Source organism: Natator depressus, chromosome 2, assembly GCF_965152275.1.
Source record: "Natator depressus isolate rNatDep1 chromosome 2, rNatDep2.hap1, whole genome shotgun sequence".
In the NCBI taxonomy this organism is placed as follows: Eukaryota; Metazoa; Chordata; order Testudines; family Cheloniidae; genus Natator; species Natator depressus.
In genome coordinates, this window is record NC_134235.1 from 86,672,043 (window position 1) to 86,691,103 (window position 19,061).

The 19,061-nt window shown below is 40.9% G+C and overlaps 1 protein-coding gene across 6 annotated transcripts in view; it reads left to right on the forward strand.

The window, feature by feature from the left end:
- ANKRD12 (ankyrin repeat domain 12) overlaps positions 1–19,061 on the forward strand; it is a 112,071-nt gene that overhangs the window by 72,333 nt on the left and 20,677 nt on the right. For all 6 annotated transcript variants that reach the window (XM_074944630.1, XM_074944632.1, XM_074944633.1 and 3 more), the window contains 2 exons: positions 354–501; positions 4,933–9,656. In XM_074944630.1, the coding sequence (XP_074800731.1) occupies positions 354–501; positions 4,933–9,656 (4,872 nt within the window). The remainder of the gene's footprint in view (positions 1–353; positions 502–4,932; positions 9,657–19,061) is intronic.

Consider the following 19,061-nt stretch of genomic DNA (forward strand, 5'->3'; position numbering starts at 1 on the left):
GAGGGAAGAGCGGCTCCTTCCTTTGCTCTCCCTGCTGTTGCTAGGTCCAAACAACTGTAAACATTTTAATTGTGTGGGGAGGGGGTGCATTTTTTCTCCTTCATCTGATGGGCTCCATCCCACTTCAGCAGGTAGGATGCAACCCAGAAGTCCAGTTCTGCCATCTGGACCTCCGTAGGTAAAAGGTTGGAGCACTCTGTTATGTCATTACAGTATACATAGCCCATGTCAAATTGGAGATTATTACTCAAGAAGTCAAAAATGAGGAAGAATGCACAATTAATGTTTGTATGTATTTTGCAGGTCACTTCTTAGCTCTTACAAAATGTAAAAACCAAGTTCTCACATTGCAGATTGTGAAGCTCCTGCTTCGACATGGTGGAAATCCATTTCAGGCCAACAAACATGGGGAGAGACCAGTTGATGTAGCAGAAACAGAAGAACTGGAACTGCTACTGAAAAAGGAGGTGCCTATTTCTGATGATGAAGACAGTTGCTCAGGTTAGAGAGTTAGACCTTAATTGCACAGTACTAGAAAAATGCATTTTAAATAACCTCTTATATTTTTTTGAAAAAAGAATATAGATTTGTTCACCTCAGCTTGCATGTTTTGACCGTCTTTTAGTAATGATTGCTAGCACAGTTTTTTAGAGGAAGAGTTTGTAGCAACACCTGTAGTTAAGGTTGTCTAACGCTTTGCATTTTAAGACCCTGTTTTTACATGCTGATTAGTGTATTCAAGTAAAACCATTATTGGTGTGATGGAAGAATCTAGATATACAGTTATACCGTAAAGGGAGTATATAATTCTGGTTTGTTTTTTCCCTGATCTTTTCAGTTGGCTAAAAAAAGCTTTAAAATGCAAGTCTTAGGAAGGAGGAAAACTTTTTATTTCAGTTACATAACAATGTGACCGTTTGTTTCATATCCCTTTAAAAAAAAAAAAAAAAAAAAGCCTAGTTTACTCAGGGGGTTTAGTTGAGTTGACACATGCTTTTTGATGCACGGTACATAAGCCATGCTAATCGCGTACATGCAGGATGGCTATGCCCTCCTTCAATCTGCATCATTTGCGAGGGCTTCTTGGATACTAAGCGCATGGCATTCTGGGAGGGTATCTCATGGGCCTTTGCTGGTGAGCAGTGTGCATTCTGGAATTTTTCTTGCTGTGCATTGTGGGGTGCATAGCAGAAGCCAGTGGAATTTAAAAAAATCCCATGATTCTGATCTGCCTCATGCTTCATCGCTTTCTGGGTGGGCTAATGCCATTTCTGAATTGCTGTTAGCCAACATGGACCCAAAAATCTTTTGCACCGCTATGCTGGCAACCGTGAATACACAGAGGCTGCTTGGGCTTATTTGAGCTCTTGAAGCTGAGTGGCTTCAATTTGGACTTCACCTTCAGCACCACCAGACAGATGATGTTACCACAGTAGCAGCTTCTCCAGCAGCAGCATATTTCTCCAGGGTCTTCCCAGAACATGGTTGACCACCATGAAAGGTTTACAAACATAAATGCTGGGAAGGTCCATGATGCTAGGATCTTTCAGAACTCCGTTTTGTTTACCTTAATGAATAAGAGTTTGCCCCAGGATCACCGTGGACACCAATGGCATGGAGATTGCTCTGGTCATCCTGGGAGACCCATTTTATCCTCTGCTTCCCTGGTTAAGGAAGCCATTCAGAGTATGTCTACATAGCAGTTAAACACCCGCGCTTGGCCTGAGTCAGCTGACTTGGACTCACAGGGCTCAGGCTGCGGGGCTGTAAAATCGGTATGTAGACGTTCAGGCTTGGGCTGGAGCCCAATCTTGGGACCCTGCAAGTCAGCTGACCCAAGATAGTGCGGCTGTGCCACAGGTCTTTTATTCCAGTGTAGATGTTCACTTACAGGCCACTTGGACGGAAGGAAGGATTTGTGTAACTGTTGCCTCAGTAGTTGCAGCATGACAGTTGAGTGTGCATTTGGCCATCTGAAACGAATGACACTGCTTATGGGCTAGGTTAGAGGCTGCAGAAAAAAACTTGCCTAAGATTATAGGTGCATGTTGTATTTTGCACAATATTTGTGAGACTAAGGGAGAAAGCCTTAATGATGGGTGGTAAGCTGAGATGCAGAAACTTGCTCAGAGGTTTTAGCATCCATCAAGACGTCCACTGAAAAATGGAAACAGCCAGGATAACTGTCAGGGATGCCTGTTGCGGCTGCTTTCAGGCCTGAGACTCAGAGCATTTAAATTGTGCAGCTGTATATCCAGCTTTTATCCTGGGGAGAGGGGCGAATGGATTGTGAGCATTGCAGTGTCTTCGATGGGGTGGTACAAGTAGCACATTGTGGCACTTCTTTTATCTTATGTTTTTGTAAAAACCTATGACATGCTCAGTTTAAAGATTTCTGTGTAAAATGTACTGTCAGTTCTTCATGAATGAATTTTTAATGTTTTTTCTTATTAAACAATGTGTTATATAATGACCAGAAATAAACCTTTAATTAAAACAACAATGAAACACAGTTTTAAAGTGACACAGTACAGAGGAGGGCAGAACACAGCAATGGGGAGGGGGACGCTCCAATTCACAGGCAAGTATACACTTTGCCTCTGCCTCTTGTTCTTGGGCCTTACGGTGTTCAGTGTCAGGGCTCTAAACCAAAGGCATTAGATGGCTCTAAAAGCTGGGTTACCAGGTGCAGTTGTTTTCACTGCCCTGACCTTGGGCTGGGGACGGAAATGGTCTTTGGGAGCAGGGGTGCAGCAGAGAACGTATGCTGGTGTTCCCAGTGCCCAGTATTGTCCAGGGGCTGCAGAAGATGGCTGGGTCCTGGTTGAGAGCATTAGATTGTCTGTGTGCCTGCTAGCAGCAGAATGTTCTGATTCTTGGTTGCCTCTGAACATCCCTCTTTTTCTCCATAGTGTCTTTTGTCATTATGACACTGTCTCTGGACACTGCAATGCTCTCTTCGGGTAGTTCTGTGTGTTTTTCCCTCTCCAACCTCAGGCTTCTCAGAGAGCAAATGAACCCAAGACCCACAGGATAGATGCAGGGAGAGGAAAGGAAAATAGGTATGTGCCCTCCATGAAATGGACTTGTAAACAGTGAATGGCTGGGGCATTAGTATGAGACAGAAGCCGACTGTCTGGCTAGACCAACCACCATTTTGAAAACATGTAGAGGGATGGGGGGAGAACAGACAGTGAGATCCAAGGAATTGAGGAAGGCAAGGGCTGGAGACTCAGGCTCCTAGCTCACATCTGTCAAAAATGGCTGTGGTCATGGGGCACCTGGAACAGAAGCTAGGACAGCAGAATAGAATAATATGCTGTAAAGACAGATACTTACATGCTAAGGCTCCCTCTCTAGGATCTGCCTCCTTAATCTCAGCCTGGGTATCTGGTTGGGAATTGGACTTGCTTCTTACACAGTTGGTTTCAAGGTCTTGAGATCCTGGCTTTGCAGGGAGAGCTCTTTACTGCTCTCCTCATGTTCCTCCTCTAATGATTTTTGCCGCTTGTCATCGGCGGAGGTGGGGGGAGGCCCATGGGAGAAGGGTGGGTAGCAGGGTACATATCCTCCTTTGGGTTCAGTAATGGTGTTATTGCTCAAAATTCTGTCCAGCTCCTCAAAAAAAGGACAGACTATATTCTGTCTCGACTGTTTCCTGGCATCCCTGGTTTTAATGCAAGTCCTCCTGAGCTGTTTGCTTTTGGTCTGGCACTGGTCAGCATCCTGGTGGTGACGCTTTGCAGACATCTGCATAGCAATGTCCACAAACACGTCTTTAATTTGTTGACTGTCCACAAGAGCTTGCTGCATCAATGCTTCTCTCCAGATGGTGAAGAGATCTAGGCTCTTTGCACAGCTCCAAGCAGCTGCTCGAGGCTGGTTGTAATACTTCTGGAGTAATTGCAGTGACTCTGATATATCTGAATTCAAGAGCAAATAGGCAGATTCTGGCCCTCTGCCAGTTTTTAAGCAGGGGAGGAGGACATCTGGTTAACTTGACCTCAGAGCAGTGGAAAGCACATAGGCAAACAGACAGATCAGTAACAAACACACAAAGTAGTGTGGGATAGCAGTTGGAGGACTGCCAGAGTAGTGCATGGCAGCATTACATGCAAATGAACAATAGGTTGCATTACCTCAAGTTCTATCAAACTTAGCACAGCTTGAAAGAGGACTCTAGAGTAACCGGTGATTGCAGAGTTAGGGCACTGTAATGAATTACGTTGTGTGTAGGCAGGCATTTTCACACCAGACTAACTCGTGATACTGCAGAATAAACCCCACATGTAGACAAGCCATAAGTGGCAATTTTGTGATTAAACTGAGATAAGACTTGCAAATTCTTACTGAATTAAATGAGAACTTGGTCCTAGTTCACCAGAGCTGAAAAACTAATGCATGAAACCAGTGTATTACATTGTATTCACTTAACTGTAGAAAATATAAAGTAATGTAACCCTGATTTTGACAAGTCACAAACTAATATACTGCTTGTTATATGCTGTATACAAACGTATTTCACAATGTATTATTAGTCATACTCTTGCTCTTTGTTTTGTGAATTTGAAAGCTATAAATAAGTTTACTATAGTCAATCTTACTGGATGCAAAAAAAAGTTTTGTTTGGTTTTAAGTTTGTATGTGTAAAAGATGTCTGGTTAGGTCAGACTACTACTTTAAAAGGACTGGCTTTTGAGGTATAGAGTATGTGACAATATTGTAATAGTACTTTGTGAATTCTCTAATATGTGCTATTTTATGCTGTCTTTTATAAAACTATTGTGCAACAGTAAACTTATATTTTGTCGTGAAGATTTTCTCTGTAATTAATGAATAATTTATCCATACATGTCCATAATATTTATAATATGATTCAGAGTTGTCAATATCTCCATCATTATTTTCTTTGTTTTTGTCTTCTCAATCTAGATTTTGAAGAGACTCCATCTGTAAATCCTTCCAGTGTAGACGGGAATGTTGATTCTGAAACAGAAAAAGAATCTCTAGTCATTGACAGCAAGCAGATGGTCCCTAGTAAGGCACCACTTTCATCTGCTCTTGATGAATATGAGTTTAAAGATGATGATGAAGATGAGATAAAAATGATTGATGACAGACGTATTCTTAGAAAGGATCTAAGAAAAGATGATGAGTCTGAAATAGAAAAGAATAATTTATTTGTGAAACAGGAAAAAGTTGTTTTTCCAAAATCATTTAAAAGTAAAAAACAGAAACCGTCCAGAGTTTTGTACTCAAGTTCTGAAAGTTCAGATGAAGAAATTCTTCAAGACAAAAAGGTTGTCTCTCCTCCTTGTTCTATCACAGAAACTGCAAACTCTGATATAAAAATGAAAAAAGAATACATTGTTTCAAACGACCACAAGCAAAAAGGGAAAGTTAAAAGGAAGCTAAAAAATCAGAGCAAAAATAAAGAGAATCAAGAACTAAAGCAAGAAAAGGAAAATACTAGAGTGACAAATGTAGTTAGTTCTGGACTAGATTCTTTAGACAAAGCTAGAGAGGAGGAGATGTTTAAAAAATCTTTTAGTCCAAAAGAAGATTCTTCATTACCCTTATTTCATATTACTGCTAGCAAATCTCCTAAACATCCCTGTGGATTAAGTGAAAAGCAGTCAACACCACTAAAGCAAGAAAACACTAAAGCATGCTTATCACCCGGAGGTTCTGAAATATCATTGCAATCTGAAGTAGCTAGGTATGATCATAATACAGATTCTGAATATCTAGTGGAAAGTTCTAGTGGCAAATCTTGCAAACACAAAGAAAAAAGCAAGCATCAGAAAGATTTTCACTTAGAATTGAGTGAAAAATCTAGTCCTAAAATTAAAGAGGAAGAAAACAGTTCAGCATTTGAGAATTCAGAATGTATGCTGAAAAAAATCGACAAGGAAGGTAAAACACTTAAAAAGCATAAACTGAAGCATAAAGAAAGAGAAAAGGACAAGCACAAAAAAGAACAGGATGGGGAAAAGGAAAAACACAAACACAAAGATAGTGCTAAGGAGGTACAAAGAAATATTGAGTTTGATAGAGAATTTTGGAAAGAGAACTTTTTTAAAAGTGATGAAACTGAAGATATATTGTTAAATATGGACCATGAATCTCTTCCCTCAGAGAGAAAATCAAAGCTGGAAAAAACTATGCTGAAAGAAGATAAATCAGTAAAAGAGAAACATGTCCAGAAAGAGAGAAGTTTTAAAGATGAGAGAGAAAAAGAAAAAAACAGAAAGGAAAATGAAAAATTATTTAAGGATGAAAAAGTGAAAGATACAAAAGAAGAAAAAGAGAACATGTTCACAGATAAAGAAACAGAATTGTTCTGTTCAGCTGTAGGTACTAAAGATGAGCCAGCTAGTATGCATTTAGTAGAAAAAGAAGCAGATACTGAAAAGCAGGAAAAAAACATCAGAGAAAAAGCTGAGAGGCGAATCTCAGTTAAAGAAAAGGACATTGAGAAGATAGAAAGAAAAAATTTAGATAAAGAGAAAAAGATAAAACATGACTATAAGCCAGAGAAAGAGAAAGCAGAGCTAAATGAAAGTATAGAAAAAGCAAAGGAAAAGATAAATTCCCAGCAAGTAGATAAGTGTCATAAAGAAAATGATAAGATAAAAAATGTTAGTACTATTAAAAAACTTGATGACAAAGAAAGAAACAAAGAAAAAGTTGATAAAAAACATGACAAAGAAAAGACTGACAAAGACAGACACCTGTCTGAAAGCAAAGAAAAATACTGCATTGAGAGAAAGGTCAAACTATCAGAAAAAGAAAGTGAGTATAGTAAACCAGAAAAAGGCAAAAATAAAGACAAAGAAAAGGAGGCTGAGAAAAAGGAAAAGTCCAGAGATAAAGACAGCTTAACAGCAGCAAACTCAAAGCACATGCAAGAAGAAAGGAAATGCAATATTGCAGACAGTAGTAAAGCATTGCATGAAAAGTTATTGTCCTTGAAAGAGAAACCAAAAGATGAATTGCTGAAAACTCCAGATGGTAGAGAGAAAGATAAAAAGGATAAAGACATAGATCGATATAAAGAACGAGACAAACACAAAGATAAAATGCAGCAAAATAATTTTCCTAAACTAAAACTTGAATCTGAAAAACTTAAGCCTAAACCATCATCAGCACCAAAAGATACTCGACCTAAAGAAAAGAGACTAGTGAATGATGATTTAATGCAAACTAGTTTTGAAAGAATGCTTAGCCTCAAAGATCTGGAAATTGAACAGTGGCATAGGAAACATAAAGAAAAAATAAAACAAAAAGAGAAGGAAAGATTAAGGAATCGGTCCTGTTTAGAACTTAACAAGATAAAAGATAAAGAAAAAACAAAACATTCACTAACTGAATCTAAAAACAAAGAGCTGATTCGTTCAAAAAGCTCAGAATTGTCAGACATTTACACGAAAGAGAAGCAGCCGAAAGATGCTACAAGTAGTAGATCCCAATCTGTAGATACAAGGAACTTAACAAATTCTGGGAAATCGTCATTAGTTTTAGATAACAACTTAAATAGATCTCCTAGGTCAGAAGGTGAAAAGACAGGTCTAAGCTCCAGGTCAGTGTCAATGGTTTCAGTTGCTAGTTCAGAAGATTCTTGCCATACTACAGTAACTACTCCAAGACCCATAATTGAATATGATTCAGACTTTATGCTAGAAGGTTCTGATTCCCAAATGTCCTTTTCACAATCACCATTTTTGGCCAAATCACCGGCCCTTCTTGAAAGGGAGACTGATAGCCTAGCAGAGTTGCCAGAGCGCATTAAACCTCCTTTTGCAAACAGACTTCCACCAGCCTACATTAGATCAGCTTCTGTTGAAGATGTTAAAGTGGTTTTAAATGACTGTAGACCTGTTGTAGAAGTGCGAAGATGCAGTATGCCTAGTGTTATTTCTGAACACGCAAAACAGCCTCGATCATCTGAAGAAAATAGTCAGAGTGTTTTACTAGGAGTCCCAAGTCATACTTGCACTTCTCCCAAACCAGAAGTATCTTCTTGTAGTTTGACTGAAAGGGATTTTCAAAATAGTATGTCTGGTTCACATTCCAATTTTACATCTTCTCCAACTAAAACTGGTAGCAACAAGCATGTTACATTGGATGCAAATATTGTTAAAAATACTGCTCAGTTTAGCCTTTCCGAAGAAATTCATATGCATCTAGAGCCATATAGTCAAAGTGGTCTGAATCAGCTAACTAAATCATGGGATGTGCCTTTTGACAGACTTAATTCATTAAATAATGGATCCAACTGCTCTGGTTATGGAATGTCAGAGCAAGATACTAGTACTGTCGTAGCATTGCCTGATTCTGAAAACAGGACATTAAAAGAGCAGAAACAGTCTGAATTTTTACCTCAACACACTGAAATTGTGGGAAATTCAAGTTTTCAGGAATCTACATCATTTTTACCTTCACAGTCACCCTGCTCTTTGCATATCCAGCCACTCCCAGATATAGAGTGTATGTCTAAACACATATCTTTACCAGGTATTAGCAATCAAGAGCCAATATTTGTACAACAGCAACAAAATCTAGTTCAAACTACCAGTTCTGTTTTGAACACAGACACCAATAATACAAGAGAAGTTGAAAACACTTTGTTCCCATCAAACATTAAAAAGGCCAGTGTGCTTATCACTGTATATCCTGAAAACGTCACTAAGGATATTTCACAGAATTTTGGAAGAGCTAGTACTCTATCTACATTACTGTCAGAAAAGGATTTTACGGTAAATGATGCTTGTTCACAACTAAATACAAATTCTTATGCGTTCAGTAAAATTGTTTACAAGAATTCTCGTGCTGATGAAGTAGATAGCAGCACAGCTAACACTCAAGAAACCCCAAATGAAAAAGCCCAACTAGAAAATTTGGTTTCAGCACATTTAGATAATAGTAAATCTGACATTGATCTATGTGAACTAAATGCAGGAATACCAAAAGGAATTATAAATGAATCGGCTAATAAAAATAATTGCACTATAGATGGCGGAGAAAATATTTCAACACATGACCTGCCACAGTACCCGTTGTCTAATTTGGAAGATAATTCACAGCAAACTGCACAAGAAATAGTACATAAATACAGTCAGACAGTTAAACTAGAAGTAGAAGAAACTGTTGAGGATCATAAAACAGATCAGCAAGAAGTTCCTCAAAGAATTACTAGAAATAGAGCAAATATGCTTGCTAGTCAGAGTAAACAGAATTCTATTGGTTGCACACAAACATCAGAAAAAGACTGTGAGTCAGCTGCATCTATAAAAGGAAGGATAAGATTAATTGAGGAAGATGATGCTCAAGTACACCATCCACGCAAAAGAAAGGTGTCACGTGTGCCTCAGCCTGTACAAGTGAATCCCTCTTTACTGCAAGCTAAGGAGAAAACCCAGCAGTCTTTGGCAGCTATTGTAGATTCTCTGAAACTCGAAGAGATTCAGCCATACAGTTCAGAAAGAGCAAATCCATATTTTGAATACTTGCATATAAGGAAAAAAATAGAAGAGAAACGTAAATTATTGTGTAGCGTTATTCCTCAGGCACCTCAGTATTATGATGAATATGTGACCTTCAATGGATCATACCTACTGGATGGCAACCCCTTGAGCAAGATATGCATTCCAACTGTAAGTAACAAGATCTTTTGGTGTGTATTCAATGAATGGCATGTTTTCAGCTCACTGTACAACGTTCATATTCTTGTCAGTTCACTTGGGCACATTTGAAAATGTTATCCCTGGTTCTGGTATGTTGGGCAGAGAACACTTGCGGAAAAGCATAAGCTGACCAATATTTGTGGGTACTGCCCCGGAGTGCACATGGTTTCCTCTGCATAAGCAATGAGCAGTGGTATCACAGCAATCCCCATAATAGAAGGTAGACAATAATGTGTGCACGATATATGTAAAAGGTATGCACAAAAAACGTTTCTGATACTTAAAAGCATTCTCCAGTTTAAAAGCCCTGCTAAGGGAAATCAATGCTAAAATTATATTTTCTTTTTTAGGACCTCCGTTCTCTCTCCCCCCCCCCCCCTTTTTTTAAAGTAAATTAAGATTCTTAAGAATTGTAGCAGTTTTAACAAATTAAGGAGTTGGTAGTAATGTAGGTAGGGAAATTTGTTCTTTAAATGTTGTTTTTAATCTGACAGTGTCAGTAATTTAACCATTACTTAAATGTTTTAAGCTATTTGGTAGAGGTGAAAGTCAATGGGATTTAGGTTCCTAAATAATTTAAGCGGTTCTGAAAATGTTATGCTTAAACTCTGTCAATTTACTTATAATACTTACCTTACACTTTGAGATACTTAGATGAAGGGCACTAAATAAGTTAAAAAATAGTTGCCAAAAATGTGGTTGGTGTTGATTCAAAGTCCTTCATAGTTCCTTTGAATAAGAGAAGTATTTATAATAGCTACATAACATTAGCAAAATAATTATAAACTCTGATTATGTAGTTTACAAAAATAACTAGGGATTGTACCAAAAAGTACAAAGAATTGAATACCATTAATGTCCTTAATGTAAGATGAGAAGCATAGCTTACCAAATGTATTTCTATGAAGGTTTGAGAGAATCAAATATAGGCAGATTTCACCCATTGCCCAGAGAAGTAAAAAAAAAAAAAAAAATTTAAAGACTTCAGCTGTAAGAGTCTCTGAAATCATAGTTTTCCTGATAAAATTTGTAGAATGTTATGGCCAGATTTTCCTGAGGGTGCCTCCCTTTTTGTTACTTAATTTGTGCCTGTTGTCTTTACCCTTGTATTGGATTCCAGACACAGACATAAACAGGTAGATGGCTAACTGTAATTTGCACTATTTACTAATATTACATGTTATATACAACATTGTTGTAAACATACTAGTATAATACAGCTTCCTCAGTTAGTCTTTCCGCTGCCTTTTGTTTTGGGTCTTGAAGTCCTCAGTATCACACAGTTATTCTCAGTTTGTTTATTAGTGTATTTCTTAATGTTCTGGAAGTGACAGTGGGCTTGATGGTTTCATTTTTTTTTAAATTGTTAGAATTAAGAAATGATCTAACCTAAAGATTCTTCAGCCCAAGACTTAATTAAGTCAGGTGAACACTCTTCAGGAGAAAAGGAGTACTTGTGGCACCTTAGAGACTAACCAATTTATTTGAGCATAAGCTTTCGTGAGCTACAGCTCACTTCATCGGATGCATCCGATGAAGTGAGCTATAGCTCACGAAAGCTTATGCTCAAATAAATTGGTTAGTCTCTAAGGTGCCACAAGTACTCCTTTTCTTTTTGCAAATACAGACTAACACGGCTGTTACTCTGAAACTCTTCAGGAGGTGACCATTACAAGAAATCTCCTGTCTGTCGGTTGAAAAATGTTGAGTGAAGTCTCTATAGTAAACACATATATGTGTCAGTGATCCCAGTAAGTCTGGGTAGTTTAGGTTGTGTTTAAATACATCTAGCTTAGTCTCTCCCAGTGTAGTTTCACATACTACACTTTCCTAAAGAGTTATTTTTTTGCTTTCTCAGATCAGGGATGATTAGTTTATCCATCTTTGACTGGAAGATTCATGTCCTAAACCTATTAATGGCCTCTTGGCTTCTCAAGGCTACTTCTAGAGCTTTATGAGGTCTTTCTAGCATGCATGTTTGCCTTCATAACAGAGAGTGGGGAAGATAAGAGTTAAAATTTTGATTATTCCACCAGTAAGTTTTCTGTTTGGTGGTGCCCATTCTGTGTCCTTTGCAGAGAAGGCACCTTCCTATGAGCAGTATTCTTCTCCATAGGATTTTCTCCTCTGCAGCCCATTTAGCATGAAATAAGAAATGGGAAGGACCCTCCACCTCCACCCCACGGCTCTCCCAACTCTATCCCGCCTCATAAGCTTCTCAGTTTGGCCTTTGCTAAGGCCAGAATGTATAGAAGCTGGGTATTTGGAAGTCTCTTTCCTGATGGACCCAGGGCCATCCTTAGGATTTATAGGGCCCTATACAGTATTATTAAACTGGTGCCCCTGGGCTTGCATGTGTATTTTAGATAAGGATAGTCTTTTGAAGGATTTATTTAAAAAACTATGTGTCTGAAGATCCAAGCATTTAAGGCTAAAGATGAATACTCAGATTGTACATCTAAAAATCTATGCAAGAATTTTTTAGAGATGTGATTTTATAATCTCCAGCAACACACTAATGAAATATTTTTAAAGCTAATTTTAAACTAAGGTCCTGTAGACTAACATGTTCTGAGTAAATATTACAGTAATGCACAACTGTTTTTTATCAGTAAATTCAGAAACTGACAGTATATACCTGGGGGTTGGCAAATGCCTGTTAAATGGCTTCATTACCACTTGAATGGCTCTTTAACAGTTTCAGTGTTGTGCTAATAGGTCTGGAAGGCTTTTTCACTTTTAAGTACTAGAGCCCCTCTGGAGGAAGACACACCAAGCTGCCACAGCCAGTTGTAGTGGGAGCCTGCAGGAAGGGTCAGAACAGGGATAGAGAGTGGGAGGCGGGTGGACACTAAGACCCAGGGGTGCCCCAAATTTTCAGGTGCCCTACACAGCTGTGTATGTTGCATATGCCTAAGGATGGCCCTGGATGGACCCACTCTTCATTAAAATGGGTCTTATTCAGAGGGCTGTACTTACATTCTCCTTTTCCTCCCTTTCTGTCCCCAACAGCATGGGAGCAGATGAGGTCATAGTCAGGATTTCTCACTGTGCACCCACTGCACGTTTTCCTGTCTTCTTTAAAACTTCCAGATTTAAAGGGGCTTTGCCCTGGGCATCCTCCCTTAGTAAGGCCTTTTCCAGTTCTGAGGAACATGAGTGTTCATCAGGCAAGGATAGACAGCAAACCTGGAGGATCAGGATAAAGAGCCTTCTGTTCCATCTCAGGAGTATGCAAGGCAATTCCCTGTGGTGGCTTCAATGCTCTTATACAAAACCTGACCTTCCCTCCAAGACCATACATAGTTGTTATAATTCACCAAACAGTTCTTTGAGACTGAGTCCCTTTAGGCAAAAATATATAACCTCCTTGGATCTGAGTTTTGCCTCATATTAACCCATATATGCTAGTTAAAAGTATACCTTCTTATTTACATTTTTATTATGTTTTTAACACTATTATCAATAAATATATCAACATGAAGCCACCACTGTCAACTCTTTTCACCCTCATAACAGTTTGTATGATGGACTGCAGTCTGCAGAGGACTTCTGAAAACATGTTTTCTCTGTGTGTCAGTCAGACACAGACACATCAAACACCCTGTAGCTTAGGGCAGCGCTTCCCAAACTTTTTACTAAGGCAATCAACGAACTGCATTTTTTCTTTCTTTGCAACCCATCATTACATATATGCACCTTCAGCTTCGGCACCACAAACCTAATCCTGGCCTGTGGTGGAGACGAGGCCCCAAGAAGGAGGGCCACAAGGTTGTAGAGCTAGCATGCCTACACTCACTCCACAGTGGCAGCGTCTGTCCTGTGCGGCTAGGCCCAGTTCCCTTCTCTGGGCATTGAGACCTGGTGCAGCCTCCAGCCGTGCCAAACCTGAGCAGCACTGCGACCCTGGGCACCAGGTTGCAATGCCTTGAGCTGGGTAGACAAACCCAAACCCAGCCCCACCCCATGGAACAGGAGCTGCCAGTACAGACTGGATGCAGCACAGGCTCGCTGTCCAACATCCCTCCCCTTCCCCAAGAGTCTCCCTGCCACACCAGGCTGTGGAAAGTGTATGTTTGCCTAGGTCAGGGCCCAGAGATAGGTTCATCCAGCCCTGGATGTGGTAACCAATGGAGAACCTTCTTGTGACCCACTGGTGAGTCAGGACCCACCATTTGGCAAACACTTAAGGGAAAGTTCTCTGAGCTGGGAACCAGGAGACCATGTGTTTAAATCTCCCTCCTACTGACTGTTTACATTAACTGTGACGGGGCAAGGCCAGATGGCTATAGAAAAGTAGTGGGAGATAGATATATTAGCTCCAGGCTAAACAAATCCCTGGTACCAGGATAAATGAAATGGCAGCTGTTCCAGGTCAATTAAGACACCTGGGGCCAATTAAGAACTTTCCAGAAGGCAGGGAGAAGGCTAGGTTGATTGGGACACCTGAAGCCAATCAGGGGCTGGCTGAAACTAGTTAAAAGCCTCCCAGTTAGTCAGATGGGTGTGCATGTCAGGAGCTGTGGGAGGAAGTTGCGCTGTTGGAGAGACTGAGTAGTACACACCATATCGGGCACAAGGAAGGAGGCCCTGAGGTAAGGGTGAAGTGGAGCTTGAGGAAGTGGGGGCTGCTGTGGGGGAAGTAGCCCAGGGAATTGTACATGTCATGTTTCTAAAAGGTCAGCTACCATAGCTGATACTATTAGGCTCCCTGGGCTGGAGCCCAGAGTAGAGGGTGGGCCCGGGCTCCCCCCGCCCCCACACACCTTTGCCCCCTGATTAATCAGTGAGACTGGGAGACAACAGAGACTGTGCAAGGAAGGATAACTTCTCCTCACTTCCCTCGCGGCTTATGATGAAAATGGCTCAGTAGACTGTGACCCTTGTCTCTAGAGAGAGAAGGGTTACGTGGAGGGTCACAGTGAGCCTCTGAGGCTAGCGAAATCTGCCAGGAAACGCGGGACCCACAGAGGCAAGGACAGAGCTTTGTCACATAACATGCATTTCGTCACTCTTACTGCCAAATAAGGCCATGACCGTAGCTCTAGATTTCAATCAAGTATGAATTGCCATCTTCTCCTCTGCCCCTCCCCATAAATATATTAACAGAGAGTTTACAGCAGGTCACTTCCGGCACAGATGGGAATAAAACCCAGGTCTTTAATATGATAGATTCAAATCTGAGCCACTTAATCATGCTACTTTTTAGATTGATAAATCCACATGTATGTGGCTTTTGTTCTCCTGTATTTACCGCTACCCTACATTGCTTTTTCAGACCCAAGGAAAGAATCCAGGATTTGTAATCTCCGGTTATCCGCTGTTGCCTAGCGAGTTGTCGTGCAACTTTCTGGGAAAGTATGTGTTCAGTAAAACAACAAGGAGGCCCAAGTAAATCTGTTAGTGTTTAAGGTGCCACCCGACTCCTTGTTGTTTTTGTGGATACAGACTATCACGGCTACCCCCTGATATTTGACAATATGTGTTCAGTAGTACCCCTCTAGTGGGTACTCCTCGTACAAGCTAGCAATTACTCTTGTAGCTGAAGTGAAAAAGATCTGACCTCAGCAATGTTAAAGGGAAAGAAGGAACTTCTCAGATGAATGATAAAAGAGCATTTGAGATCAATAAGGTTTTCTATTCGTGTGAGTTTGAAGTTAGGGTACATATTGGTTTTTGTGGCTTTTAGAGGTGGAACTGAAAGCCTTATGGAGTTTTGTCTACAGTGTTGTAGCCAATATGAAGGTGGCAAGGAATATAGGAAACTTTTTTTCTCATTTCTATGTTCTTAAGGTTTTGGGTGTTTGGGGCTATATCCTAATGCAGTGGTTCTCAGCCTGTGGTCCACTGACCCCTTGGAGTCTGCAGACTGTCTGAGATTTCCAAAGGGATCTGCACCCCTCCATTTGAAATTTTTTAGGGGTCTGCAAATGAAAAAAGGTTGAAAACCATTGTCCTAATGCAACCTTCACTGTCACTAAATAAAGTTTTTTTGTTTGTGTTAGTGTGAGCCATCTTCTTGTGTCACTGCCTCTTGGGCAGTCTTGTCTTTGTGTAGAAATCTTTCAAGCCACAAACTGTTGGTCATTGTAAGCTTTCATGAGGTACTACTATGTGGGTATTGGTGGACACAGCATTTGGGTGTAGGGATCCTGAATACCATGGAGGTCCTCAGCCTAGATTTCTACATCTTTTACCCATTTTGTTTAAGTATAACTAAACAAAACGCAGCGTCCAGTTTGCTGGAGCTTCTCAAGTGGAGCAATTTGGGGGGGGGGGAGTGTGAGAGAGATAGTAGCCACAAAGCATAACTAATCTGTTCTAAGGAACATAGGATAAAGATTTTTTTTTTTGTGATACCTAGCAGATACTTTAGATGCTCCAGTATGCCAGTTGTGAGACATTTCACAGTATATTTTCTCTTTGCCTCAGTTAGATATGTAGAGCTTAGAGAGTTGACAAACTATAAGCCACTTCTGTTGATCTTCCACTCCTAATCTTTTATAAAGATAAAGTTAGATCTCAAGATAACACTTGGAACAAAGATAGATATATCTCCGTCGTTTGTCCTTGTGTTTTTCCTATACACATATATCCTAGCTGAATTCATCTTCCATAAATTAGGAACCAGTTTTTTAAAATACTGTATTCAGTTGTAGTAACTGTGCATCTAACTGATTAGACATGTTGCTTAAGGAAATTGGAAAAATCTAGCCCAAGAAGTACAAGTGAAACTCTTTTAGATCAACAGCTTTTTGTAACCAAAAAATAGAAAAACTGAGGCTGAAATCCTGGCGTCATTGACATCAATGGGTATGTCTACACAGCATAGTAAGCCTGGGTCTTTGGGTATGTCTACACCACAATTAGGTACCTGTGCTTGGCCCATACCAGTTGACTCTGTCTCACAGGACTCAAGCTCCGGGGCTGTCTAATTGTAGTGTAGACCTGGAGTTTGGGCTCTAGAACCATTAAACAGCCCCACAGCTCGAGCCCCAAGAGCCCAAATCAACTGGCATGGGCCAGCTGCAGGTTTTTAATTGCATTGTGGGCATCCCCGTTGTGACCTGCGTCTGCAATCTCTGTTTTCTAAGCACACACTTGTGCATCCACTACTGCACTGGAAACCCTCAAAACCTGTCAAAGCTTCAGCTTCTGTGGGCATATACCATCGTGTCCTAGGTTTCCTAGCTTCTTTGTCAATCAGTAGTCGCTCTAGGGCTTGATTCATTAGTGGATTGTGAGAGAACTTGTCTGTCCATCTCTCAGGAACTTACTAGAAGTGTTTTAGATGGTTTTAGTCTGCCAGTACAACCAGCCAAGCCATTTTGAAATTCCCATCAGCTGGAGCCATCGATATGGATCCTGACCCACTAGAAGAATTTCTCCACCTCACGCTTGTCCAATTTCAGGAATCAGGTGAAGCATCTTCAAAATCCTGGTAGACATTTCAGCAGCAGTTTTTGGCCTGCCAAAGGCAGCTCTCTGTGGATTACCAGCCGTGCCCCAGCAGATGCTGCTCATGCCTATTGCTGTAGATGCAGATTCCCCCCAGGTAGACTGGTGCTTCTGGAGCAGGGCCACAAGCACCGACTGATGGTATCACATTGTCATATGGAGCTGGGATGACCAGCAGTGGGTCTAGAACTTTTGAATGAAAAAGCAAGGTGTTTCTGGAGGTTCATGAAACCCTGCTTGCCCCAACCCTCCACCACCATGACACCCTCATGAGGAAGGCTGTGCAGGTCCAGAGGTGGGTTGCTGTAGCCATTTGGAAGCTGACTACCCCTAACTGGTATAGATCTGTGGCTAACCAGTTTGGAGTTGGCAAATCAACTGGCACAGGTGGTTGTGGCAGAGATTTGTGAGGCCATCAGGACAGTGATGTACCCAGAGGTGATGGGCATTACAAATGTTCCTGAAATAATTGCTGGCTTTGAGAGAATGGGCTTTCCAAACTGCACTGGGGCCATTGATGCGTCTCCTGTCCCCATAGTTTGCCTTTCGGAAGGAGCATGAGTACATAAACTGAAAAGGGTACTCCATAGTTATGCAGGCCCTTGTCAACCAAACGTGCAGATTCATGGATACTAATGTGAGATGCACTGACAGCGTGCATGATACCAGAATGTTCTGAACATCGGGACTTTACCTTCCTGGAGAAACTGGGATATTATTCCCACCAGATTACATTGTTATAAATGGAGTCACTGTCCCCACTGTTACTCTAGGGGACCCTGCTTGCCTCCTGTTGCCATGGCTTATGAAACTGTCCCCTGATTTTAGAGGACCTGGCAAAAGAAAGTTCAACTTAATGCTAATTAGCTGTAGGATGGTGGTGAAGGGTGCATTTGGCAGACTGAAATCCCAGTGGCAATGCCTTCAAAACCATTTGGACGCTAGTGTTGTCAATGCAGACAACATTTTTATAGCCTTCTGTGTTCTGCACAATGTCTGTGAGGAATAGGGGGAAACTTTTTGCCAGGAGTAGACTCAAGAAAGTGCTGGATTTCTGAATTGATACAGCCAGATGAAAGTGTGAAGGGGACTCGGTATGGGGCTGGAGCAGATGCCGAAAGAGTCACTAAAGCCTGCAGTCTGGTAGCAGCGAGCACAAGTAATCACTCAAACAGCTCCTTCTGTTGCTCTGTCTTCCTCCCTCAACCTATGGTCATGCTCCATGAATCTTTCTCCTGTGCAGCCTCTCTCTATTTCCACCCTTCTTGAATCCTTATATTTCTGAGATGCAGTCTGTTCCTTCTGAAACTATTATCTGCTGATTCGTTTTATCTAGAATCTCTCCCAACTCATCTTGGACTCTTTCTCTTTACCCCACAGTAGGCAAGTCTCTTCCCTGGGCTTTTGGTGCTGTGTGTTTGTCCTGCAGAGACGGAAGGGTCTTGAAAGGAAAATGAAAGAGCACTTTGTCTGACCATGATAAATTACGTTTTCCTTTCTATCAAAATGGCTGCTTTAATTCAAAGTCAGAAGATGATACTTTATATCGATGGCCTTTAATTTATTCACACAAAAAATACTGGCCACTTAAGTTGTACCTTTTGAGCACCACTGAAAGTCATCATACATCATGGTAGGAAATACAGTTGAAATGATTTCTACATTCCCCTTCACTTTTTTCCAGGTGTGGGGCGGACTTATGAGTGGTCTAGTCATTAGCTGTTTTTTTCAGTCCTTTCAGGCAGGGCAACCTCCGAGAATATTGATATCCTGGAGGTCCCCAAGTGGAAGCATGAACCATTTATTGTGCCTTTGCTGAAGCTGAACATCTTGCTCACTTTGCACCAGAGGGCTGTGTTCCTCTGGCCAGCTAGCAGCATGCTGGATGCAGTGGTTCTTCCTAGTGCTGTCCATGCT